Source organism: Haliaeetus albicilla, chromosome 5 (genome assembly GCF_947461875.1).
Source record: "Haliaeetus albicilla chromosome 5, bHalAlb1.1, whole genome shotgun sequence".
Classification (NCBI taxonomy): domain Eukaryota; kingdom Metazoa; phylum Chordata; class Aves; order Accipitriformes; family Accipitridae; genus Haliaeetus; species Haliaeetus albicilla.
In genome coordinates, this window is record NC_091487.1 from 41,557,813 (window position 1) to 41,584,243 (window position 26,431).

Below are 26,431 nucleotides of genomic sequence, written 5' to 3' on the forward strand. Positions count from 1 at the left end.
TTTGGTGCTACTTTGCTGCCCTTATCTTTTACCAGTATTTGAAAAACCTGCCAGCGAGGTTTTGAACTGGGTTGTTTGGCAAGCGCAGGCCACACCTCCGCTTCTCGCAGTTGGAGCGCAGCCCAGTCCTGCGCAAAACTTCAGAGCGAGCCTGTAAAGAGCAGCCCTTCGCAGCCAGGCGCCTGGGGACTTCTCTGTTTTCTGTGTTTCCCTGTCAGGTTTTCTGCGGAGACGACGGGACATTTTTCCCATGTTCCATGAGGTGCTGCGGGGCCCGTTTCCACCCAGAGTGCTGCCTTTTCTGGCAGCTGTGCTTTTCCAAAGGAAGGAGAGGAAAGAGACTGGGTTTTATCACTGGCGGGTAAGACAAATTGTAGCGCTGTCTTTGAGACACCATTCCTTAGCCGATGTGTTCGGCAGTGACTTGCTGTTACTGCACGTGTGGAAAACCAGTCCTGCGCTTCTGCGGGAATTAATCAAAAAGTTTATAGTTTGGGGAAAATTTTGGATAACAAGAATGCTAATGGAGATTCCAGGTTTTTAGTAAATTCAGGGTCTGTGTGAGGCAATGCAGAGCAGGTCTCTTTCCTTAGGTTTTGGGAAGCAGAATTAAGCTGATGCCATGTACTTTGGGGGGGGGGGGGGGGGGGGGAAGGAGAGTGCAGAATACTGCACTTCTCATCAGTAGAGACAAAATAGTGCTTATCTGTTTTCTTGCAAAATATCCTTGATTACCATTCCCTTCCTTTCTGCTTTCTAACTTATCCCACAGGGCTTAATAATCTACAGTAGACAAAGATTAACGATGACTTCACACCCTGTTCATAATGCAGCACAACCACATTAGATAAAGTGGTTTCAATGTGTTTGTCCTTTAACTGGTGTATAATCATTCCATTGTATACGATGGCCTGGCCAATAACCTCGATTTTTGAATTGCACTAAATGTTTGCGAAGGAGCCTTTCCCTGGGAGATCTGGTCTGTCATCTGATTACCTGTCCTGCTGACCCCCACACCTCAATCTACAACTTAAAATTGAGGTGATCATTAGATGTCACAAGGTGGCTTGCTGCCTCTGTGCCTGTCCACACTTCTGCTTGCTGTGTGATAAAAATTCAACATGATCAGATCTCTAATTTTCCAGAGTTTAGCCTTAGTTTCACATATCTAAAGACAAACAGCAATATAAGTGGGAGCGAGCCTAGTGTTTGCCACTGCTGTTGTGATACTGAGCTGCTAGCACTACTCGTATCACCCGACTGATCATAAAACTTGCCCTCCAGAAGACCATGGTTCTTAGGACTGGGTCTGAATTCTCCTTTTATGACTGTGGGTGCACACTTCTGTGAGAGGAAGGAAAGTGCAAGGGGTGCCTAGGAAAGCCAGGAGTTTGCTTTTGGGTTTAAAAGTAAACTTGTGGCACTTTGACCACAAGGAAGGAAATTATGGGCAGCAGTGTTTACCTGGGAGCAGGAACAATACAGGGAGTAAGTGCTCCTTTGTTAAGCCAGACATTTTTTTTGAGCTACCTGATTTGCCTGGTAGCTTTGAACACAAAAGAAAATACAGCTTAGAAGTTACATTTTTATTTGCTACTGATTTTGCTATTATTGCTAACAGTTGTTAGCAGGGTTGAGTGTGTGAAAATTCAGTCTTGTACGCTCATTTAAGGATTTCAAGGGGGTTTGTGCTTCAGATGCAGTCTCCTGAGCTCTGGAAAAGGTGATTCTGAAAAATCATTAAAGTGCAAAGTAGAAACTGGTTGCTTGCACCCATTGCATATGTCGGTGTGCTTTCATGTATGCTGGTATAGGCAGAACTGTCGTTATTTGTTGCTCATTTCCCATACAGATTTCTTGCCTGCCTTTTCCCTGATGCATTCAGATAGAACATATCTGATATTCTCATGCTTCATTACTCTGCATGCTCACCTTGCAACATGTTATGACCTTGCTGTGCCTTGGCTAAAAGATAAGTAGAAAGGGCAGATGGGAAGGTTCTGGCATAACTCGTAGCACAGACTTGGGAGCACAGTGAAATGTCTGTTGCGTTACGTGCCCTTAAATTATGATCTGGGTGTGGAAAATGTATCCTCAGCTGTGTAATGACTGCCTGCAAATCAAAGGTTGTTAGAGACCTTTGGAAAGGACTTTATTTTGAACATGCAACTATATATTGATAGATGGTGTGCAGTAAAAGAAGGATATGCTGTCTTCAGGGTGTACTGTGCTTCCTCTGCTGATGGTGTCAGATTTCCAGATGATAGGCTACCTGAGTGAAGATTGCTTTGACAGCAGTGGGGGTGTGATTATGTAGCTTCATTTCTCAACAACCTGAAGAGTTGCAGCACCTTTAGGAAGTCGTTGAGAATCACATATGCAATCTTGAATTTCTGTAGTCCATTCCCCACCTTGATGAGGTAGAAAGGAGGTCAGGCTTTGCCTGAGGAACTAGTGTCAGTGACTGAACAAAATAGAGGTGATTAGGAAAGGTTTAAAAAGGAGGAAAAACTAGCATCTGAAGGATAGAGCTCATGGTGAAATTCGATGTGAAGGCATGGCTTGTTCCCAGAAACAAATGAGGGAAGGAGTATCTTCAGCATGTTGATGCTGCAAATATAAGTCCTTTAACAGTAATAATGGTATAATTGGAGTTTATTTGCACAAATTTAATTTAGCACCTGCATGTGAGCCATCTTAGACAACCTGTGTAATTTTTACCCTTCACTTGTTCATCAGGGTGGATGGTACTCAGTACAAAGATGTTCAGTATACTATGTATGTCTTGGTTTTATTGGGTTTTGTTCAAACCCTGTTTTGCAAAAGCCGGCAAGTATCTTAAAGTGGTAAGAAATATGGAAAACTCCAGAAATATGTGACTGCTTAACAAACATAGTACAGTTCCATTTATCAGATAACGAATATTCAAGGAGAGCTTGACAGTTCAGGGTTCATTGGTTTCCTTGAGATCCTAGTTAGTAATATGTAGGGCCAATGTTTTTATATAATGTTTGGCGTACTGCAGCATTTTGTTGTAAGTGAAGATCCCATTGAATTCAGTTGTAGGTGAATACTTAGCATATCTGAAATTAAACTCTGGTCTCAAGCCAACCATGTAGAAAATGATGAACGTGAAGTAGTGACCACTTGTGAAAAGCATTTTGAAATGGGATTTAAGAATAGAAAAGGTTCTTAGCTGGACAGAATTGTGTCATAACTGATGGAAATCAGGCAGAATCCCATTCTGTTCATGAGCCTTACACAGCTGCTTCTGTGCGGTCTCTGCACTAAATCCTTTCAAGCTGTTTTCTCCTGTCTTCCCCCTCCCCCCCCCCTTAGTCCTTCATGATCTTCTAGGATTCAGTCAGGCTTTTTTTTCCTCTTCACATCCAGGCAATTAGATACTAACATTACTTTCCAAAAATAGCCTCCTAGAAGCTTTCAAGAGCAAGGATTACATTTTGATCTACGCTGGTAAAGTGGCATGCATGTTTATAGTGCTGATACCAGTAACAGTCCAGAATGAAAAGGAATTTAAGGTTTGTCTTTTCTTGCTCAAACTGCCATGAAGTATGTGTTCCTACAAGAAAGTGAGTTTTTTCTTCTTTGTAAACAGTGTATGCTTTCTATGTCTTTAGACCATGCTGTTAAGATTCTCGCCGTGTCTGCTATTACTCAAGCATGCATGTGCCCTTGGCAAATAGTCTTAAACTAGCCAAGTCATGATGAAAATCATTTGAGCAGCTTCAGTGTCTGCTTATCCTTCAGCAGGAATGAACTAACGAAGAAATTCAAAATTGTTCTGTAATTAGAGGAAACCCTAAATAAAGGACTTATTTTCTGAAGTCTGTGAGGAGTTATCCTAAGACATCACGCATTGCCGTGCTGAAAGGGAATTGAGTTTCCTTCTAGACTCCTTTAGTCCTCTAGTCTTCTTCCAGGACACTGAAAGTGCTGTGTGTGTTCCCAAACTGACTCATTAATAGTTTATTTTGGGCTGGCTGGTCTGATCCATTTCTCTGGACTGATACTGATGTGGTCATAGAACAGGCATTGCAGTTGAGTTACATGCTGAGCTTGTTTCTCTCTTTTCAGTGGGAGAAGCACCCTTACTACAACCTAACAGTAAAAGTCCTCCGAGCCAGAAACATCAAGGGTACAGATCTGTGTAAGTATTTAGTCAAGGTGTTATGAAAACAGACTGTTTGTTGTATGCATACCTGTAACACAGGTAGCATTGTTATGGGAACTTCTTATCTACACATAGTATATTGCCTTTATGTCTGAACAAAGGCTTCTCTTGTAAAGCATTATATGTATTTTAAAAGCTTGATACAAGGCCAAGCTGCAGATTAACCCTGCTACTTGCAGAACAAAATCGGGTATGTCCTGGTGATGTTTTGCTTCCCTGCTCCTTTACACATCCTACTGTGGCCCATTCTGTGTTCCTTTGTCTGGATTCAGCTCTCTGGTCATGGCAAATTTCACCCTTGCTCCTGCTGAACAGTCTTCTTGCGCTAGAAGTAGCAATCTTCAATTCTAGCTTCCAAATATTTATTTTCTCAGTTGTAGTAGTGCTTTCTTTCATGTGCCTGCTATTTTGTTGATGTAACTGAAGCTTTTTAAGAGGGTAGGTGGTTGACTGATTCCAAGACAAACTGCTTTTTACCTCTTCCTGGTTTTGATAGCATGGTATATATTCCCTTTCTCTTATGCATCTGTGTTGAATAAAGCTCTTAGGGCTGTTTGGGGCATTTGGACCTTTAAAACTCTCTTGAGATTTAATTCCTTCAGATTTAATACAGTAAGGTAGTCTGCCTGCCTCAAGTTTATATCTGGCGTCCAACACTGAACTATTGGAATGCTAAATGACTGTCCGGGGAATGGAAAACCCTCCTGAAAGGCTGAGGGCTAGAATCACACTGTGAAGAGAAGTTCTTTTCATGGCCTTTCTGTTCAACTGGAGTGAAGAATGGTTCTCATACTTGCGTTGTTAAAGGGGCCTTAACTGGAAGAAGGAAGGACTCCGAGACAATTGGTTATTTTTAGGGAATGTAAACAGAAGGCTCAGCTCCTGGCCAGGCTAGATGAGGGTATAGCAGTGGTGGATATTGTCTACTTGGACTTCAGTAAGGCTTTTGACACTGTCTCGCATAGTATTCTCATAGAGAAGCTGATGAATTATGGGCTAGATGAGCAGACAGGGAGTTGGACTGAAAACTGGCTGAATGGCAGAGCTTAAAGGGTGGTGATCAGTGGTACAAAGTCTAGTTGGAAGTCAGTAACTAGTGGTGTAACCTAGGGGTTCCATTCTGGGTCCCATATTGTTCAGTGTCTTCATTAACGATCTGGATGATGGGGCAAAGTGTACCCTCAGCAAGTTTGCTTATGTTACAAAACTGGCAGGAGTGACTGGTACGCTGAAGGGTCATGCTGCTATCCAGCAGGGATCTCAATGGGCTGGAAAAGCAGGCTGATGGGAACCTCATGCAGTTCAACAGAAAGAAATGGAAGTCCTGCATCCAGGGAAGATCAGCCCTGTGCACCAGCATATGCTGGGGGCTTATTGGCTGGAAAACAGCTTTGCAGAAAAGGACCTGGGGGTCTTGGCGGACAGCAAGCTGACCATAAGCCAGCAATGTGCCCTTGCTGCCAGGGAGGCTAATGGTATCCTGGGCTGCATTAGTAGGAGCATTGCCAACAGGGCAAGCAAAGTGATCCTTCCCCTCTTCTCAGCACTGGTGGGGCTGCATCTGGAGTACTGTGCCTAGTTCTAGGCACTCCATTAACAGAGATATTGGAGCTACCAAAAAGAGTCTTGTGAAGGGCCACTAAGACTGTAAACAGACTGGAGCGTCTCTCACACTAGGAGAGGCTGAGAGATCTGGGACTGCTTAGCCTGCAGAACAGAAGGCTCAGGGGGATGTGTACAAGTATCTGAAAGGAGGATGTTAAGGAAATGAAGTCAGACACTTTCAGTGGTCCCCAGTAACAGGACAAGAGGCAATGAGCCTGATATCAGCAGTCATCTTTGTTAAAAAGTTGATCTTCCTCATTTCGAAAAGTAGTCTCTTTTATCAAGGCCTTCATGGTTTGGATGAACCAGAAAAGAAGAAGTATAGGTACCTAATGTTGAATTTGCTACTGTTTAAAGAAGTGTACTTCATTAAAGGCTTTTGCTTTACAAGTCCAGCCTTAAATTTGCATGTTTCTATGATACAATGAGATCTAGAAAATTAGGAGCTCATGGGAAAGAGTATGTTTGATTAAAGTTTTTCTGATGTTTGCCTCTACACTCTCTGCTCTAGTGTCCAAGGCAGACTGCTACGTGGAACTAAAGCTGCCCACTGCATCTCCCATAGTCTCCCGAACTCAGGTTGTTGACAACTCTGATAACCCAGAATGGAATGAAACTTTCCAGTATCGAATCCATAGTGCTGTCAAGGTAAGGAGTGCGCTTTGTGGAGCTGGCTGGGCTGTCTGCATTTGTGTACTGGCTTACTTTTGATACTTCATTCAAAACCAAGGGATCTTTATTACCCTCAAAACCAGTGTTGCTTGTAAGGTGTCAGTCATCTTAAAGTGGTACAAAAAACTGTACCATGCATGTCCAGTGATAACCACAGCAGTTTGTAACTGCACTCTTGTGTAAATTGCAGCTAGAATTTTCCATAAATGTCCTTGTGATGCAACTCAGGAAAGGGAAGTCATGGCACTACGTGGTAGAGTTCAAGGAAATTCCTTGCTAAAGCAGGTTTCTATTTGAGGATTGCTTCTACTTTCACAGAGTAGCAGTTGCCTTCTTGTAGCTCTACTTGCTTTACACAGCCAAGTGGCTGAGTGACAATAATGGGAACTAAATTTCAAATCACTTTGCCACTTAGTTCATTCAGTCAAGTTCCTGTGATTGAGAAAAGCAAAATTCAAACTTTTAGAGACAGTACATCTGTCTGCTGTCTGAGCATGACCTAATAGAGTATTGAAAAACTCTTCAGATTGCCAGCATTCATTCTCAAAGTAGACATTAATGGTAGAGGGAAGGAAACTGTACTTTAAAAGGCTAGTGTTAGTATGGTACTATTGCTTTAAATAACATCCTAGGCTTTGGAATAACGTGCTTATTAACTATCCCACTCACTGGAGTACCTTCTCATAATGGTTGGTAACAAAGGTGGAATGGTAATTGACTTAAATGGTAAGAAAAAGCTCACACACTCTGAAGCTTAGTTTGCAGTTTTCTTCCCCTGCAGTCTCACAAGGTCTCTGTGTGGTTACTGTTGTGAGGCTACACCTGCACAATTCTAAGTTCAGTCTTGTCTCCTTGAAAACTAGTTGCTGCAGGGCCACTTTTTGGGTGCTATATGTACTCATTGTATCTATTTCAATTAGTTTCTGCTGGACTTGCCTGCTCTGAGACAGTGCTGAGCAGGAAGTGATAGGTCCCTATAACATCCTGGACTGAATCATGCTGAAAGAGTGGAAATTGCTGTTGCTTCCTCAGGCAAATCTGTGCCTGAAGCTCGTGGAGAGTACTGCCACATGCATTTGCTTGGGGCCGCTCTCTAGTTGGGAAGATCAGAAAATCTTTTAGCTAAACACTATCAACTAGGAGCTTTTTTAAACTATGCTGTAAGTCCTGCTGGAAATAGTGAATTCTCTTCAGGAGTGGGAAAGGGGAAGGGTATTGATTAATGCATAAAGTGTCTATTGGATACAGGTACTCAGGTTTATGGAAGTGTTTCTGTCTCTTCATCTCTGAGGCTGTTTGTTTCTGTTTGGTTTTAGAACATTCTGGAACTGACACTCTATGATAAGGATGTCCTTGTCAGTGATGAGCTCACGTCTATCGTCTTTGATGTAGGGGGCATGAAGCTGGGTCAGCCCTTGCTGCGCACTTTCAGGTTGAACCCTGAGGTTAGTCCCTGGCTTCCTTCCAGGTCAACTGTGAATAGCTGCATCTCATCATTACAGAAATCCGGCAGTACATGCTAGTTGATTTATCTGTATGTAGAAGCCAGAAAGGGAAAATGTGTCACAGGTGACAGCAGCATATATGGTTTTACTATCATCTGAGATGTTTTTAAAATTCCTAGTGATTTTATTTTTGTGTGTGTGTGTGTGTTCCACAGTCTTTCATGCCTAACTAAATGAAACTTGGGATGACTGCTTTCTTTCAGAAGATGTTAAAACACCTTTAAAGGGAACTGAATTTTCAGGAGACTAGAGGGGGCTTAAAGTGAGCTTAAAATTAAAGGCATTTGCAGTCAGCAATCATTGTGGGGACTGCAGACTGCCTAGTTGATCATCATCAGTTCGCAGTGAAGAAGTTTATTGCTGCAAAGGTTACCTCCATATTTAATAAGTCAAAAGCCTAAGAAAAGGCTATTTTCCCTGAGTTATGTTCAGTTACATTTAACCTCTGCTTCATGTGGGTGCCATGGGTGCATATTAGCTGCTCTCATTCCTTGTGCACCTGTTTATGGACTTGCAACAAGACAGCTTGTTTTACGTAGCTAAAGCCACATCACGAGTCTGATCTTTTTTGTAACTGCTTCAAACACATTGCTGCAATAGGTCTGGATTAAAGCTGAGCTAATGATGTGTCTTGAGAAATTTGGCTTCAGTGCTGTTAGTCAGTGCTGGTATAGTCAGAAGCAGACTAACTGGTATGCAGTTAGCAGGGAGGTGTTGGTCAGTGTCACAGGCACTCTAAATTATTTGTGATCATGGAAAGAGGCTTTGTAACTTCCTTGTCCCCACTAACTCTGTCCCATTTGCTGAATGCGTAAGTCATCTTGAGCAGTATTTGTGGAACTGGAAACTTCAACTTCAGTAAAGAGAATTACATAGATTGGCTTCTACTTGGTTATTTTAAAAGCTCCGTTAGGTCTGATGTCAAGCATTTACAGTATGCTGTGGTAGGGGGAAAGATGGCTGGATCAATGTCTCTCAAAGACAAAGGCAGCAATGAGTTAAGAGTACAGTCTGCTGAAATAATAAATGGGAGGAAGCACAAAGCCTCATGTAGAAGCTGTTTGCAGAGATGGCACTGCAGTGGTATTTGAGCCAGAAGAGTTGTGTGTGGGGGTTTTTTTGTTTGTTTTTGTTTTCATTAGCAGGGTAGTGGATCTGAGAGCCAACTCGCACTTGTGTGCACTTGTGTCCTCAAATATAGATGTGCCTGGTCATATAGGATATGTCCAGGAGGAGAGGAATATTTAAAGAACAACAACAACAAAAGGCATAAATTTAAACTTTCCAAAATTTAACTGGAGCTTTTGTAAAAGCAACAAAAATAGTTATTGTAGTTTGTAACAGGAAGAACGCTTAATCTCTTGGAAAAACTTCTCATAATAATATTCAAGATCAAGGGTCACGTGTGTCCAACTTTTATTTTCAAAGGCTAATGAAGAGCTGGACATAGAGTTTTACTTGGAGAAATGGTGAGTCTTACCTGAAGAGCTGAATGAACTTGTGCTCTGCAGATATGTTGTCTTAGTTGTTTTTTCTGTGCAGGGACAGTCTTGCCCATAAAAAGGCTAATGCTGTACAGTTCTCTGTGGTGTTCAAGTTGATTCACCAATGGCTGATCACAAATATACTTAAAGCTCAAGTCACCAAAACTTTTAGGGTACCAAAAAAGAAATAAAATTTTGCTGGACTTCATGGGAATGGCAGCGCTGCAAAAGAAATGAATATTTTGTGGATGAGTTAACTTAGGACTGGAGAGCTTTCACAGTTAACCTTGCAATATAAACAAAGGGATACTTTATCTGATAGTCTATCTAAGCTCAGCTTTTCTCTAGGTTATCAAAATAACTGAGATGGGGAGGCCTTATAGCACATGCTTATAGTTGCAGACAAATTTTTTCTTCAGTATTTTTCCCCCCATTGTTCTGTGAAGGGAAATATACCTGGTGTCAGTCTAGTTTGCATAGATCTCTCACACCAAGGACCTTTCTCCCCCACCACTTATCCAGGCAGTTAGTTTATAAAGTAGGATGAAGCAAATTAAAAACAAAACTCATTTGCATGAAATCTTTTCCTTTCACAGCTCAGATGCCCCTACAGAGGTCTTGACTAATGGAGTCCTTGTGGTGAGTACATGGAAGTCAATTACATATATGTTGGGATTTACTCCTGAAAGGTAGGTTTTTAGCAGCAAGAGGACAAGAGTTGTTGAGAATTCCAATCCTGCTTCCAAATAGCTCTTACTCTCTCTGCATCTGCCCCTTTTTTTTAATTTGCTGGTTTAAAAAGCTTTGTCAATTTTTAAAACTTGATACCAACTCACAGAAAAGGTTGGGTGTTTTTTTTGGGGGGGGGGGGGGGGGGGGGGCGAGTGTTGGTTTTTTTTCCAGTAGGGCTGTTTTAAAAAGTATAAGCAAGAAATGTCTTTAGGAGGCTAGTGCATCTTGCAGATTGTATTGAGGTTTCTAGCCTAGATGCTGGCCAGGTACAGTTCCCCTTGTTATCTTAACATGTATTATTTCTAAGCTTTTATCAGTGCCATTAGTAAGTAGGTGATGCCTCCTGTTCTCAGACTCAAGAGTTTTGGTCTTGAGGGATTTGTCTGTTCTCTTGGGGCAATCAGTCTAAGAAAATCAGTGCATTATACATTAAAAATACAGGTGTTACCACCCCTTTTCTGCACTCAAACTAAAGGGACTGGAGCGATGTTTTTAATAAGGAGAAAAGGATGGGAAAGAGTTCATCATTGTCAAAATGCAGAGTTTTAACATTTTTTCAGGAAAAATTGGTGGCATTTAACAGCCTAGTTCTGCAAACTATTTCACATGAGAGTCTTTTGTGTTCCCATTTCCCATAGCAAATCAGTCTTACGTTCAAGCAGTGGAGTAGTATCTTATCTTTTAGAGTAATTATGGCCAATTAAGTATCTCATCTGCTACCCTAGAAGGGAAGCTGGCGACTGAATGGCATGAGACACTAAATTTCAAGAGGACATAGACAATCCAGGACAGAAAGTCATGGCAGAATTTATGAAGTGCTTGCCTGGATCTGAACAAGTTCTGAATAGGTACTCACACATGCATTAAAAAAAAGGTAAAACAACAGAAAAAAAACAGGTGTTGAGAACTTGTTACTATGAAGTACCAGTTGCAAAAAAACCCAGTAATTGGACTAGAAAGAGTGGTTTTGATTTTTGAAACAAGCAAATAATCCCATCCTGCTGAAATAAAACTTGCTTTTTATTTGAAAGATCAAAATAATCCATAATGTTTTTTTGACAGCTTGCAGCTGTAAACCTATACCTAGTATAGTAGGTGGATTAAGCTTCAATAAAGAAGTGAACTAAAATCTCATAACCAGAGGTGGTTTCTTTTCTTCATAGGTTCATCCTTGCTTGTCTCTGCAAGGCACTGTCAACAAAGAGGAAAAAACAGGAGACAGCCAGCAAGGTAGGGCTGCCTGCAGAGTTGAAGTCAGATCTACTTTTCAGCATGTTTATTCCCTGGGAGAGGGGGAAGACTTGATTCTCTGTCTATACAGTGCATTTTTATTTACTGACTTAAAAATTGTCTTTTTAAGTTAATTTTGCTTTTATTTTTAATGCTAAATAGTATTGGGTCACATCCACTGGTACCACACAAGAGAGTTTTTGCTTGTGTTTTCATAGTCTCAGCTACACTTAACAAGTATCTGATTTTGAACATTTATTTAAATGGCTCCTGTGGTCTAAACTTCTTATTCTAATGCACAGGGAGCTGTGAGGTCAAGGTGTCTGTTCCAGGGGCATATCAGAAGCAGTTGTGTATTCCCTGGAGGCCAGGCAATGAGAAGGATTATGGAACCTCATTTGTCTTTCATGTGGATAAAGAAATGTGTCCAGAACTGCAAGTGGAGCTGGAGCAAACCATATCTGTCCTACAGGTAAGCATCTGTGCTGACTGCTACAAAGTTTACAGACTACTTTTGAATAAATACACTCTGAAACCAGTACCTTTTGGTCCATGAAAGTGTCCTTAAACATAAATTGAACAGCCTTAATTTGATCATGAGAAGGTCAGGGACTTCTTTAGATGTTTAGGGATGTCAGGTTTGGGTATATTATTCAGCTACCCGTGGATGTCAAAAGCTTGCATTGGAAGCAAGTTTCTTGGGGAGTACTATATGTATGTGGTGCTAGCAACCATCTATTATGAAGGATACTAATCACTTCCAGATACACCTTTTTGATCAAACTTAACTCTGTAATGTTGTAATTGCTCAGATCAAAATTTTGTAGGCTAGAAGCTTGTCTTGAATGGATGTATTATTTTTCTGGTTATGTATTAGGAATTTATGAGCAAAGAGATAAGTTTTTCTCTATCATTGCTTTTTACACACTACTATTTTTTATTTTAAAAGTTGAATAAAAAATGTCAGACTTTGCATTGGATCTTTGACATTGGGTAAGGAGGTGAACTTGTCTTAGAAGTATATCCTTCCCAACACTTTAAGATCTGTTCAAACTTGGGGATTAAAAAAATCTGAATCTGCACATGCTTGCTACATGAAGACATCTTTGCTTTCAGCTGTTGAGATACTCTATAGTAAGTCTTTTCTGTCAGAAACTTGTAGAGCACTTGCCACTTGCAAGGGTTTATTTAGCTTTGTCTATCACTTCACAGTTTCTACAGGTACCCATGCAGTGTGCGTATCCCATAGGAGTGACTGAATGTTCATTGTGGTGACTGCTCCCAGTATGGCCTGACACTAAAAATGAGAGCAAGGAAACTATTTATTCTGTGATGTTATTCATCCTCACAAGCAGTTGGGCAGCATGAATGCAGATGGTGATCTTTACTCTAGAGGCAGCTACGGAGAAGAGAACACAAAAAAGAATATGGAAGAATAGCTTTGCAGTAGAGTTGGTTGGGCAGCAAATGTGAAATGAAGAGAGAGACCTGGACTTAATTAGTCAAAAACTCAGAGGCAGGCAAGCAAAAACACAGTAGAAGTCAACCATGGAGATTAGCCCAGGTGGTAAACCTCAACCAAACCACCCCTGGTATCTAGCAGAACATACTCCTTCAAGAGTTGGCCTAGAGCGCATAGCTATCCAGTATGACCTTTCCTCTCTTATCAGAGGTAGGAGAGTGCCAGGAATATAGTAATGTTGCTTGCCCTGTACCTAAATGCATGTTATTTGCTCCTGTTAGGAGGAGGACAGTGGGCTTAGAGGGACATTTGACTCAGGACAGCTGTTTTTGGTCAGAAGACATCTGTGAAATCTGTGGGTAGTTCCTTGTCTGTCTTCAGTTCTTGTTGTGAGAAGGGTGACAACATATTGTTTCTTTAAGCTGCTGTCTCCTCCCAAGGGTTGAGGCCTGCAGTGTGTGTAAAGGCTCCAGCCCACCTGGTAGGCTGTGTAGGTTTGAGTGTGGCCCTGTGATAAAAAGGGTTTTTTTAATATGCCTCTTTTAAATTTAGGAATCTGCAGAAAGCTCTGTGTTAAGAGAGCTTGCCACTTGCTAATACAACATGGGAGAAAACTCAAAGGTTTCCTGGCAAACTTTAATTTGTTCTGCTTGTAAAGATAATTATGGTTTTTTAATTGCATGCTCCCATTTGTTCCTAAGGCTATTATCTTATTTCCTATTTAGTGGTATTTTTTCTGTGTGTCTAACACTGTTGCCTTGTTGGTTTTCCAAATCCTGATATGAAGACAGAATGCAAGTTCACTTGTGAGCTTTCTGACACATGTCGGAACACAATGATTTTGGGAGGAAATTTTCTATTTGGAGGTAAAGATTTTTTCCTTGTGGCAGACAGCTATATTTAAAAAAACAAACCCAAACAACCCAACCCAAAACCAAACAACCAAAAAAAAAAGAAGCTATTTGAGTGACACAAAAAATCCCAGCAAAGATCTGTCAAGCAGAGCGCAGGATGATCTTGAAAAGCCCTAGACTTTTGGGAAAGATTTAGTTATAATGATCGTATGGATTGTTTGCTGTTTTGACATATGAAAGTAATATCTAACTTTTTTCTGGAGAGCTCAAAAAACATTTTGTTCTTTATTAGGATGGTATGAACCCTCATATTGAAAAGCATACTACAGTTATGGGATTGGGGACTGTACCAGTGAATTCCCTTCCTATTGGACAAAAGGTTGATAGAATCGTTTCTCTGGGAGAGGTAATGTCAACATTTTGCACTTGTTTTAACATGCTTGGGATAACTTTTTCCCCATTGCCTATAGACATTTGGAAAGTTAAGCTGCACATGATTCTTAGGAGTGCCATTTTCTTGGCTATCTAGAATGAAATACTGAGATTACTCAGTGCAATTCTTCTAAAAATGTTTTCATGGCTGCATCTTGAAAAATAAGTATAAAGTTCATCACTTTCCAAAGCAAAAAGTCTGTTAGGGTATGAATGAAAAATACCAGAGGAGGCAAAAAGCAAGAAGCTTGCAGAAGAAATAATTTTCTTCACCCTGCTCTCTGAGTAAATGTTTTTACTTTCTGTGGAGACTATTGAAAATGTCTAAAATAGGTGCAAAGGAAAGGTGTTCCAGAGATGTAGTTTAGTGGGTGAATGTGCTTTTCTGGTTAGTATCTAGTGATGCTGTTGATGTCATAACCTCTAGTTAGTAGTTCCGCCTATGTAATTGCTACCAATTGCAAGATGTGTTCTCTCCTTTCACAGGGACAAAGTTTGGATATGAGTTTGAAAACTCAAGAGAGGTGAGTAGGAGCCTCCAAGACCTCTAAAAATCAGGAAAGGCCTTTATTCTCATAGTGAAGGAACTGAGTGACTCTCCCTGCTGTTCTGGGGAGTTTTCTGTTCTGTCTGTTGTCTCCATTGATTTCTTGGGATACATTAGAGAAAAATACCTGGTTGTTTTTCTTCTGAAGGCTGTGACTCTTGACTTTGCAGATACTGTCTATTGGATTGGTGTCAGTCCTGCTGAAATCTGAACAAATTTTGTGTTCCTAATACTTAACCATAAAATAGCTGGTGGTGTAAATATTAATCGGCTTTCTTAGATACACGTAGTTTCCAAAATATGTGCAGTGCTGTACTGACAAATAGGAAAGGACATCTCAGTGTGTGAAGAGCTTGAACTATAAAATAGATGAAGGGTGCAAGAAAGGAGAGATAAGGAAAGAATAACACACAAAACTGAGCAGTTGGCTAGTAAGTTGGTAGGGTCGTTGGGTGTATAGTAATTAACTGAAGATCCTGCTCCCCTTTCACAAACTCATGGCAAGTTTATTGGCATTCAGTTGTCCCCTTCTGCCTCTTAAGTTTAGAAATTTCTCTTTTAAAATCGTTCTTCCCCTCGTTTCTCTATCCATGTCAATACAGTGATCTCAGTTGTTCCTCATACAATCTTCTTTACCTACTGAGAATCTTTTCTTTCTTTGTGAAATTCCTGAAGCTTAATCTGAATACTGTTTGACACAACCTTTGTATTTATACATTAAGGAAGAAATACAATAGGGAGAAGTTTCATTTTTACTTCCAAAAGCTGCTGTTACAAAATAGCTGGTGTATAGACATACACTAAAACTTCATTTAGGAGTTTGATCCAGTGATTCAGTTCAGCACCTAGACTGTGTATTCACAGAAACTGATTTTGCCTGGTAATTACAAATCCTTGATGATTTTGGTTATTTTTGTTTTAATTTCTACTTAAGCACTTGGGATCTTGACATACGTCTGGGTTTTGACCTCTGTAAAGAGGAGAGAGAATTTTTGGACAAAAGGAAGAAAATAGTTTCAGAGACACTGAGGAAGACTCTTCACTTAAAAGAATCCCCTCCAAAAGATGAGGTATGGAGCACAGTGCTGTAATGAGATATGTAAAATCCTTTGTGCTTGGTTGATAATTAGGTATTGTAGGATTCTTTGCCTGTAGTCAACAGAAACCATGGTTTGCATTCACCATGGTGTGAGGTAGATCCCTGTGACATTTCAGTTCTGAAGTCTCAAATGTTGTTATATTTCTAAAATTTTGAGGGATATGTGTGTGTTTTGGAACACAAAAAATTGAAATTTCAGAATGTATGTACCTTCTTTAGTTGAACTCTTGTTTCTTGGCCTTTGAGCTCTGAATTGTGATGGGAAAGTCTGTTTCAGAATGGTTAAACTGAAGCTCAGATCACAGGAACAGCTTCCTAGTTGCTGATTTGAGAACACTGTTATAGCTAGGTAGCCTGATACCTTGCTTTGTGATCTTTGGGTGCTGTTATAAGAATTATTGCCCTTTTATTGTTCTTATGTTTATATTGTATGGCATGCAAGTAAATGTGTGATAATATACATAACAATTTCAGTAAGTGGCTGTCCCTAAGATAACACTGCTATGTTTTATAGTAAACAATATATTTCAATTACAAAGTAGTGAAAGGAGTTCTGGTTGAAATCAAACCTGAAATTACTTGAAATGTAAATAGAAATAGAGATTTTATCTCTTCTTGTTATAAGAATGAGACTGAAATGGGATTAGTTCTGTAATTTATTGGCAATTCAAAAGTCTGTGATTGTGACTGAGTTTGCTGCCTGCAGGTTCCAGTTGTAGCAGTACTGGGGTCTGGAGGTGGGATGAGAGCACTGACTTCATTCTATGGCAGTCTTGCTGGGCTTCAGCAGCTGGGCCTTTTGGATGCTGCAATATATCTGTGTGGAATTTCTGGATCTACTTGGTAAGTTACATGCAGTGTTGATTCCAGAAACTTACAGGTGAATATGGTAGCGTTGATGCAAAATAAGGCCAAAACTGCATTTGTGCCATCTAGACGGACAACGAGGTCAAATATTTTATCAGTTCTCACCTGTGAGTTCTGATGGGGATCTTAAAGAGTCCAAGAGATCCATTATACTTCTAACCCATACAGCTACTGGCTAAATTTATGAATCTGCTGCTTTTGCAAGCCTGGCAGTTGAATATTAGAACGTACTACGTGAATAAAACTGCTGTGTGTTCCCTCAGAGCCTTGACTTCAAAAACTTTCCCCATTTCCTTGCTCTTGCCAAGAAGATAACCGAGGTGGTGCAAGTCACTGGAAACATGTCCACATGGACCACTGTGCCAACACATTCCAAAATGCTGTATGCAGCTGAATAGAAGGATAGCACCAGCTTGCTCTTTGGTGGACTGGAGCAATGTGCTGAAATGTTAGACATGGCTAGAATGTTTCAGTAGTTCAGTGCTTGGAGTTTGTGGTGAAGTCATCCCTCATAATTACACATTGTTTTCATGAAATGATTTCACTGAGGACTTGTGCAACCTGACAGTATAATCCTCCCTTCCAGAGCTTTATGTGTTAAATTAACTCCTATGTATCTAGTTCTTCCACTAACCTTGTGATCTGGCCTGCCCCTTTTGATTCAGAAACAGACTTTCAAACAAATGTAGGCATCTGTTCACGTGGATAGCCAATAGGCCAAACCAGTTTCTCATTTAATTAGACCTGTGTTCTGATGAAGGCTATGGCCTCTATTGCTGTATTCAGTAGCACCCTTGCTGTCAGCCAGTCTCTCAGGGTTGTTATGGCCTGGAGTTAACTCATCTTTTTGAACGGGTTCATGTGTGCTAGCATATGATACTTGAAACATCCTTGAAAGGTAGGTTAGCAATCAGGATGAAGTTGTCCTGTAGGTGTCAGGGTTTTCAGCATGTTTCAGAGTTCAGAAATCCATTATTATGGTCTCTTTTCTCTTCACGATGTTTTGTCTTTTAGCTAGACTTCTCAAGCTTTTAGTTTGGTGCTGCAGCACTAATTATAACTAGCTAAAATTGTTTATACAAGGGTCATTATTACTGATGACATTAATATAAGCATTTTCAGGTGTTTATCGACATTATATCAAGACCCTGACTGGTCACAGAAAGACCTTCAAGATGCAATCAGAAGAGCTCAGGGTACTGTGTCCAGCAGCAAAGCAGGGGCATTTTCCCCAGAACGACTGAAATACTATTTCCAGGAGCTGAATGCAATGGAGATTAGTGGACGGAAAGTTTCCTTTACAGATTTGTGGGGCCTTATTGTGGAATATTTCCTACAACAGAAGGTAAAAGAGTTCACGTTTGGAAGTGTATTGCTGTTTGTCTTCCAGGTGGGAGCTCTGCCCACCCACATGTTGTGTGTCAAGAAACCAATTACTCTCTACCTTTGTGAACTGTTCTGGAATAGGTGGTGTGGAATAAACATAGGGAGTTCTCATCTCTTTCTGTCCTGGGGTTCCCAGCACCCTTCTTTAGTAAAGAATTATGAAGTCGTATAGATCAGTCTTATAGAAAAATGTAGTGTTTATTTGGAATGACTGTTACTAAATTAATAGTTTCTTTACTGGGCAGGTTAAGCCTGAGAGAATGATGTTGGTTTTGCAAAATGGCATTACTGTGCAGTATTTACTATGCTAATCGAAGTCAGAAATCAGAGGGGTAACTAGTTTATTAATAATACCAGACGTTCTAAATATGCAACTGCATAAATATTCTGGCAAAATCTAACCATATGCATGGACAGAGGGAGGAAAAGGGACTTTGAATCAGTAGCACTATTAGTCAGAAATGCTAAGCAACAGCTTCAAACTATCGAAGTATGGACACAGAACTTACCTGACTAAAGTGTGCTTTTCCTTCCTTGCTTGTAACCAGGAAGATCCATCAAAGCTGTCTGATCAGCAAGAAGCAGTGAAATGGGCCCAGAACCCCTATCCTATCTATGCAGCTGTCAATGTGAGACCCAATATTAGCAGTGGTGACTTTGCAGGTATGAACATGGCAAACTTATTTTTGTTTGCTAAAATTCATAAATTCCTTTCACCTATCCAGTTCCTTGGGTAGTGAGTGGCTGCCAACAGGAAACCTGGCTCAAGCAGCAGTTGGTAGTGCAACAGGCAATAGGATACTGCTTGGCAGAATGCTATCCTGATCGCAAATGTCTTCATCATGGTTGTAACAGAGAAATGAAGTTCAACTCTGCTGGCCACTCTGCATGTTTTTCTAGAAAATGCTTGAAATTTTCAGGAACTGAGAGGGAAGATTCTTACAATACATGAGTCTGTGCCTGATCAGAGGATTGGAGTCCTTGGTAATTAGGTGACCTACTTTCTTTTATAGTCTCAGATAATCAATTTGTGTAGGATTCACGTAAAATGATGGGTTGGCAACCTTGTAGCATGCATCATCAAAATTGTGGTTTTTAGCAGCCTGGGTTCTTGCTGGTTATACAATTACAGTAAAAAAAAATGAAGGCCGGTCCTATTCCAAGTCACTTGAAACTTTAAATATGATGCAATAAGTGAGGGTAGATACAGTGAGACAGGAACAGAAACGCTTGTGTCCCATCTGTGTACCACTATGGGACTTTTGTTTGTTTTGCTCTGGACAAGTGTGTGTGTATGACAGTGAATTTGATTTGTAAATATTTGTGGAAAGCTTTCAAGCATGAGGGGACACTTTGATAAGCAGACAGTGAAGTCTGACACAGTGGGTCAATTGAGTTTTCAAGTCAGTACTGTAGTAGTTGCTGAGAGATGGTAAGTAGCATGAAGAAAAGGCTGAGAAAAGTGAATTAGCTTCCATTTGTGATGGAAAAGGGAGCCATCAGAATGGTTTAAAGTGGCAGTAAAACAGGCAGGTTATTTCTGCAGTAACAAAGTCAAGATAGAGCAAGATGGGATTTTAATTTTTTTTTTTTTTTCCAAAAGGCAGGAAGAAAGGAGGTTGTATTTAGTCAATGAAAACCTGTAGAAGAGTTTTTATTAATCATGTGTAAGATAGAGAATCACTGAGAAGAGTGGCAGGGAAATCCATAGTGAAGGTGAAAAGCAGAGGGAGACTCCCTTCTGTCTCCCTTGTGTGAACAGAAATCAAATGGGCATTTTCACCTACGTTTACTCTGAGATTAATAAATATCCTGTTGGCTTGTTCTTAGAATGGTGTGAGTTCACTCCCTATGAAGTTGGATTTCGCAAATATGGAGCTTTTGTCCGAACAGAGAACTTTGACAGTGAGTTCTTCATGGGACGGCTTGTCCAGAAACGTCCAGAGCCTAGGATTTGTTTTCTACAAGGTATGATCTTACAGTAATGAATAAAATGGGGAGATGGAAAGGAGCTACGCTGCTTTTGGGGCTCATCAACATAAACCCATGCCCTTTTGTTCCTTCCTAAAGAATTTGAAGAAGGGAAAAATGTAAAATCTTTCTCCAAAGGTTTAGGTGTATGTTCATAGTATTAGTCTGGTGTCCTGAGTCTGCAAGAAGACTCTTTTTATGAGCTGCCCGTCAAAAATTTCTGCTTTAGGTCTTCCCATTCTCTTGCCATCTTTCCCTTGCTGATAGAAGAGATTTTCTCTTGGAGAAGTTTCTGCATTGTATTATTACATCAGAATTTGTCACATGATTAACTCAAAGGTTTAAACTCAAACATTACCTGTTAGAATAGTAGGGGTCAAGTGACAGCCCTCTCCCATGACGAATGGCAGCTGAATTATAGGCCTTTTGGTTACACTGTGAAAAGCCTTTTGAGTATTAAATTCTTTTATGTTTCTCCTGCAGGAATGTGGGGCAGTGCCTTTGCTGCAAGCTTGGATGATATCTGCCTGAAGGTGGTTGGTATAGGACTGGGCTTTCTAGATTCTTTCAAAGATGTTATCAAAGTTGTAGGTAAGAACATGCATTAAAATAATAGGATTTTTCAAAAGATTCCTGTTTTTGGAATGATCATACAAATAGTATGACTCAAAAATGTGCTATATTTTCAAAATCAGCATAAAGGATGGATTTGGACAGATCTCTCTTGTACTGTATTATTCCCTTCCATAAGCAATTTTAGTTTTCCAGTACACTTTCTCTTCCTTTTTAAAATTTTGTATCTGACTTTTGACTATAAATTTGGGCTAGTTCTGGGAGCTGTCTTAAACACATATTGCAAGTGCAGGGTTTGTAGTCATGAGAAGAGGAAGAACAGAAACTGGAGTGCTAAGTAGGAGGATGGAAAACAGGTTTTCAAATCCCTCCTTGGCCTGATTTTTGTAACCTTGGATAAGCTGGTTCTATGTTTACGCATTGTTCTCCATTTGTACAATGCCTCCCTAGCAGTGAAAAGGAAGTGTATTAAAGGCTGAGAGTTACTCAGGTGCATAGTTACAGCCTTATAGTAAGTAGTAGGGGGAGATATTTTTTTCTTCTCTGCTTTTGCAGCCCCAGTTTTTCCACCCATGCTTTTGTTGTTGTAACTATAAATGCTCCTGTGTGTGCGTGACCGTTGTTGTTTTATAAGATGGAAGTTGTCATCACTTGGTAACAAGGATTTCTTTGTGTGGGTTTGAAATGCATATGGACAATGATTTGTGAGTAATGCTATTCCCTTTAAACAGGGCAGGTAAATTATCCAGCTATAGAATATACAGCTCATTTAAATTTCATTACAATACTTTTTTTATTAGAGGACAAACTCAGCCTTAGGACAACTGGTTAAATATTGTAGAAAAAAAGTCTGATTGAAATGTTGGAGCTGGACAAGCGTTTTCTGTGTGTTCTGCATCCTTCTGTGGCTTCTGCAGATGACTGCCGAAGATTCCATTTCCGAGATCCAACACGGCTGAAGACTCGCTTGGTTATACCTGGGGGCCCCTTGTTACAAATTTTTCAGGATTTCTTCAAGTCCCGGGTCACATGTGGAGAAACCTTCAACTTCATGCGGGGATTGTATCTTCATAAAGATTATGTTAACATCAAGAAATTTGTGGCTTGGAGAGGTAAATGAGTCTATATGTATCTGGGATGTAAAATAGCATGTTAATGTTCTGTAACAGTCAATGTTACAGAACAGAAGTGAGCTTGACTTTGTTCCACTGAAGTCAGGGAATTTACCCCTTCTTACACTGTAGCAAAAAATTTGATCCGCTATGTGTGTTGTGGCATATAAGGCAACCTCATCATCAGACTTTACAGGTCAGTCTCAGATGAATGTGCATGTTGGAATGTCTTTTTTCTTCTTATAGCCCTAGCATAAGCTTTGTTTGCTGCTTGTTACTGAGAGGTGTGTAATGATTCGTTATAGTTACTTGTGTTACTTGGAGTGTCTTCTAGGCACTCATCTGGATGCATTTCCCAACCAGCTGACCCCCATGGAAGAAAGCTTGTATTTAGTGGATGGTGGCTTTTCTATCAACTCTCCCTTTCCTTCGGTACTTCAGCCAGAGAGGGATGTGGATGTTATCTTGTCATTCAATTTTTCCTGGGAAGCTCCATTTGAGGTGAGAGATGTAGCTGAGCATTATTACATGAAGATAAAAGCACAGAATCATATTCACAACAGCAGCAGATCAGTTGATCACAAACACTAATGAAAGAATGCATTAAAATAAATCCTTACCTTTTTCAAATATTATTGTACTATTTTTTTTACTGTGAATGTCATGAGGAGATGGAAAGTGACAACTGTAATAAGATTCAAAACTTTTCAGAAGCCTGAATAGATTGTTATCTAAAATAAGAGTATTTGCTTGGCTCATATGATCCTTGTTACTTAGATGTATGCTTCTAATGGAAGAGTGGCTATTGGTGATTTTCTTCATGAAAACAAGTTATTTCCTTTCTATACAAGTGTTTATATTTAAGTGCAGAAAAGTCAAAGTGAATATATTTAGAGTAACAAAACATAAAAAGTCACAGCTGCAAACTGTTGATGTTTGGTAGCAGTTCTCAGTTCTGCTCTTCAGTCTTCTTCTGTATCACCAGCCAGAAAAATTGTTTCTGCCAATTTGAAGTTGGATTTGTTGCCTTTTTTTTTTTTTGTTGAAAGTCTATCGCCCTTTGAGAATTGTAGTTAGATGATCTTAGAGGTGTTGCTGATACTCTATTGAAATTATTTTTGTTCTTTGACAACAGGTTTTAGAGCTCACTCAGAAATACTGTGAGGAGCGGGAAATTCCTTTTCCAAAAATCAAATTGAGTGAGGAAGATGAAAAGAAGCCAAAAGAGTGTTACCTGTTTGTGGATGATGATAATCCAAAGGCTCCAATTGTACTCCATTTCCCATTGGTGAATGACACCTTCCAGAAATACAAAGCTCCAGGTAAAGGAGCTGTATCTTAAAGAGCTATTTTTACAATCATTTGGGTGTGTTGATGGGGAAAATTCAGTGGGCTCAGTGTCCCTCCTTTCATTCTTCTTAGTATTACCCTGTATTTATTAAATTGTTACTTTCATTTAAGGTGGAATTAGCTTCCACTAGTTTTTTGGAAGGGAGAGTGGGAGAAGAGGCTGACAATTAAAAAAAAAAAAAAACCAAAACAATCTAAAGGCTGAAAGAATCAAAATTAGGCAATATTTTTGCTGCTTCTTTCTGAACCTTTCTGCCCTGATACCTGATTTTGTTACTTTTAGTTACTCTGAATATACACGAAAGCACTACAAATCGGATTAAATAAGTTCATTTCTTTATTGGATATGAATAAACCACTAAGCAGCAAAGTGTTGGGGACCAATCCATATGTCAGATCATGTAACTCAATGTTAAGTGGCCTGTGCCCTTGTAGTGTAAGGCCAAGTGATAAATGATCGTTGCTTCATTTAATGTGATCTGTATAGACAGTAAGGCCCACCTCAGTCTATCCAGTAAGAGTACTGGAATGAAAGATAGAGCTATACCTTTAAGAAGAGACAGACAAAATTCAATGTCCTATTTCTCCCATGCTGGGAGGAAACAGCATCCTGAAGAAAACCTTTGGAATACATAGAAATGAATGTGCAGGACTGATGCAGGCAAGGGAAATGTAAAGGACTCTGTTAATGCTATCTATATTAATACTATAATATTTGCCAGGCCCTGGCTGCATTTACTCATCAACGATGAAGAGTTTCAAAGTATTGGGCTTGAATATGGCTCAAGACTACTATTTCTAGAATAGCAACAAGCAAAAGTGTTTTTAGCAAATTACTTTAACGTTCATCTTTCAAGATTGGTATTTATAAATTTAAGTGACAGGGTGCTAAAAACACGAGTTACCATATTTTGAATAGTATATACTACCCTCCTAAGGTCAGTTGAACTCAGGGTGTTAGTGTTTTTTATTTTAGTGTAGAACAGTACTTCCAGAAGAGTTGAGCTTTGCATTTCCTGTTTTGAGCATGATAATCATGGATGTACTAAACAATTTATCACAATGAAAATGTATTTTAGTCCTGTATTTTGGAGTCTAGTGGAAGTAGAAGGAGTAATAATACTGTACCTTCAGCTTCCAAGCATTTTGGATCCTGAAGGAGCTGAAATCTCTGAGGAGCAGCTTTGCGGAAAAAGTTAAGGTTCAGCAGTTATCTGTGGTATCCTCCTTGCAGAATCCAACTAAAATGAGCCTACTACAGCTGCTTGTTTTGTGTGGTTTGGTTTTTTCTTTTGGCTTTTTTTTTTTCCTTGCTGCAGGAGTTAAACGTGAGTCAGAAGAAGAGAAATCCTTTGGTGACTTTGTCATTGAGTCGAAAGATTCTCCATACCGTACACTAAATTTCACCTTTGAGCCATACGATTTCATCAGATTGGTGGAAGTGAATCGCTACAATGTTCTGAACAGCAAGGACACTCTCTTCAAAACCCTAAACTTGGCTCTGCAAAGGAGAAAGTTGAAGAAAGTCATCAATATGTCCAATACATAAGCAGCTTCCATAGCTGAGGATACAGCCAGGCTGCAGTGTACAAAAGTCGTGTGGTTCAAGACAGAATACCAAAAACTAATAGCTGGAAACTGTCTTGTGAAGGGAGTAGCACATGTGACACTGAAAATCCAGATAATGGATGCTCTTAACAAAAACTCAAGGGATGTACAGTGCAACATGGATGTTGCTTTGTCATGTGGGGAAGAGTAGGGAATTATCTAGGCCAGTATCTCATCTTACAGTGGCTGATACCAGATGACTAGGGAGGTCTATTCAAACAGTTCAAGCACCTGGAGAATAATCTTCCAAACTCCTCTGAGTGAAGCACCTCTTTTTGTCAAAGGTCTGGCAGCGTTCAAGGAAACTCTGATTTCTCCTATACCTTTATCTCTCTTGCTTTTTGAACCTCCGTCCACGAACTTTCACAATTTACATCATCTGGCAAGGAACTCCACCAATTGTAACTATGCACGGAGAGAGGAAATGTCTCCTTTTGTTTTCAGTGTGCTACTGGCTGATGCCCATGTACTTTCAAGACTGAACAGTCATTATCTGCTTTCCATTTTTGCCATTCATCGTTTCAAAGATCTCTGTGATATTTGCTTCCTACCCTTCTCAAGGATTATAATGGCTTTTAGTCTCCCAGAAGTTCAATACAGAGTACCTTACTTTTGTAACCATTTGTTTCTGAGGAAATAATAGTTCCCTTTTTTATATTTAACAATTAAAGACACCTCATGGGATTGTGTTGCTTCTTCCTACAGTTTGATCATCACGAGCTGATGAAACTTTAAAAATGCTGCAAGTCTCATCTTTCTCTTTTTGTGTAAGAGGAAGGAAGGCTCCTTTGATGAGTCTGAATTACGTATTTTTTCCTTACACTTGGGTTTGCAATTCAGCCAGACCTTTGTTCAAGGAATTTCTGTGTGTGTCTATATATTTTAAAAACATGAACATTCAAGATAGGCACACCTTATGAATGTGAATGAATAAAATAATGTCAGATGCTGCTATGCTATGGGATGGAATTCACCTCAGTTTGCAGAAAGCTCAGGGAAAAGTACTGAATTACGCAGTTGGAAAATATGTGATACAAAAGGGTGGCAAACAAACACTGTTTACTTTTGTGGCTTTTACATTGAGCTGAATGTACTGATTCTGTGTCTGAAAACTGGAGCCAGGAAATTTTTCTTTTCTGAAATGATGTAAAGGCATATAAGTGGGTATGGTTCTTGATATGTTTTTAAATGTGTTTTAATAAACATTAGTTTTGCTAACGTGCTTTTCACAATTTTTCTTATGAACACTTGTCTTGATATATTTTTCCTTATTCCAATAAAAAGTAAGCAAAAAAGTCAATGTAGTACTATATTGTATAGTTCCTTTTATTACGTCAGGGTACCTGACAGTGGGAAGGTGACTTACTAAGTCAATCTCAGACTGGTGCTGCACTGCACTATAAAGTAATCTCTTCTCTTTGAGGAAGCGTGGCTCAAAACTGAGTTCTTTAGATGCATTTGAACCAGTGACTTCATCTGGGTGATTAAACTTCCTCGATATCTGGCAGGATGTATTCTTTATGTCCTTAGCACTTATTTACTTAAGCTGAAATAAGAGAAACAGTCAATGTTATAATTTTTCTTTATAACTGGTGCTGCATAGCTACCTGCTTTGTAGGATTTGGACATCTGTCATATTTGCTGAGTGACTTTTGTATATTTATCCATATAAGATTTCAAGCATTATTGTCTCAGCTGCCTTTCAGCCTGCCACCATGCCATGCCTTTGAATGTTTGTTTGCAGTAGGAT

The 26,431-nt window shown here is 39.8% G+C and overlaps 1 protein-coding gene across 3 annotated transcripts; it reads left to right on the forward strand.

Moving 5' to 3' along the window:
* Positions 1-25,977, forward strand: PLA2G4F (phospholipase A2 group IVF). 3 transcript variants are annotated; one of them, XR_011324818.1, is made up of 20 exons: positions 1-361; positions 4,096-4,168; positions 6,309-6,445; positions 7,786-7,914; positions 9,403-9,443; positions 10,055-10,097; positions 11,354-11,420; positions 11,723-11,892; positions 14,029-14,142; positions 14,655-14,692; positions 15,650-15,785; positions 16,521-16,657; positions 17,804-18,026; positions 18,616-18,730; positions 19,898-20,035; positions 20,522-20,629; positions 21,529-21,723; positions 22,048-22,224; positions 22,859-23,045; positions 24,393-24,411. XR_011324818.1 is itself a non-coding variant. In XM_009912872.2 (20 exons), exons 1-20 carry the CDS (start codon positions 251-253, stop codon positions 24,620-24,622), a joined length of 2,559 nt encoding a protein of 852 aa, XP_009911174.1. In that variant the 5' UTR covers positions 11-250; the 3' UTR covers positions 24,623-25,977. The 3 variants fall into 3 exon arrangements, 1 of the variants encoding a protein (XP_009911174.1); XR_011324819.1 differs by having other exon boundaries at positions 2-361; positions 22,087-22,224; XM_009912872.2 differs by having other exon boundaries at positions 11-361; positions 22,058-22,224; positions 24,393-25,977.
* Positions 25,978-26,431: the final 454 nt, after the last annotated feature.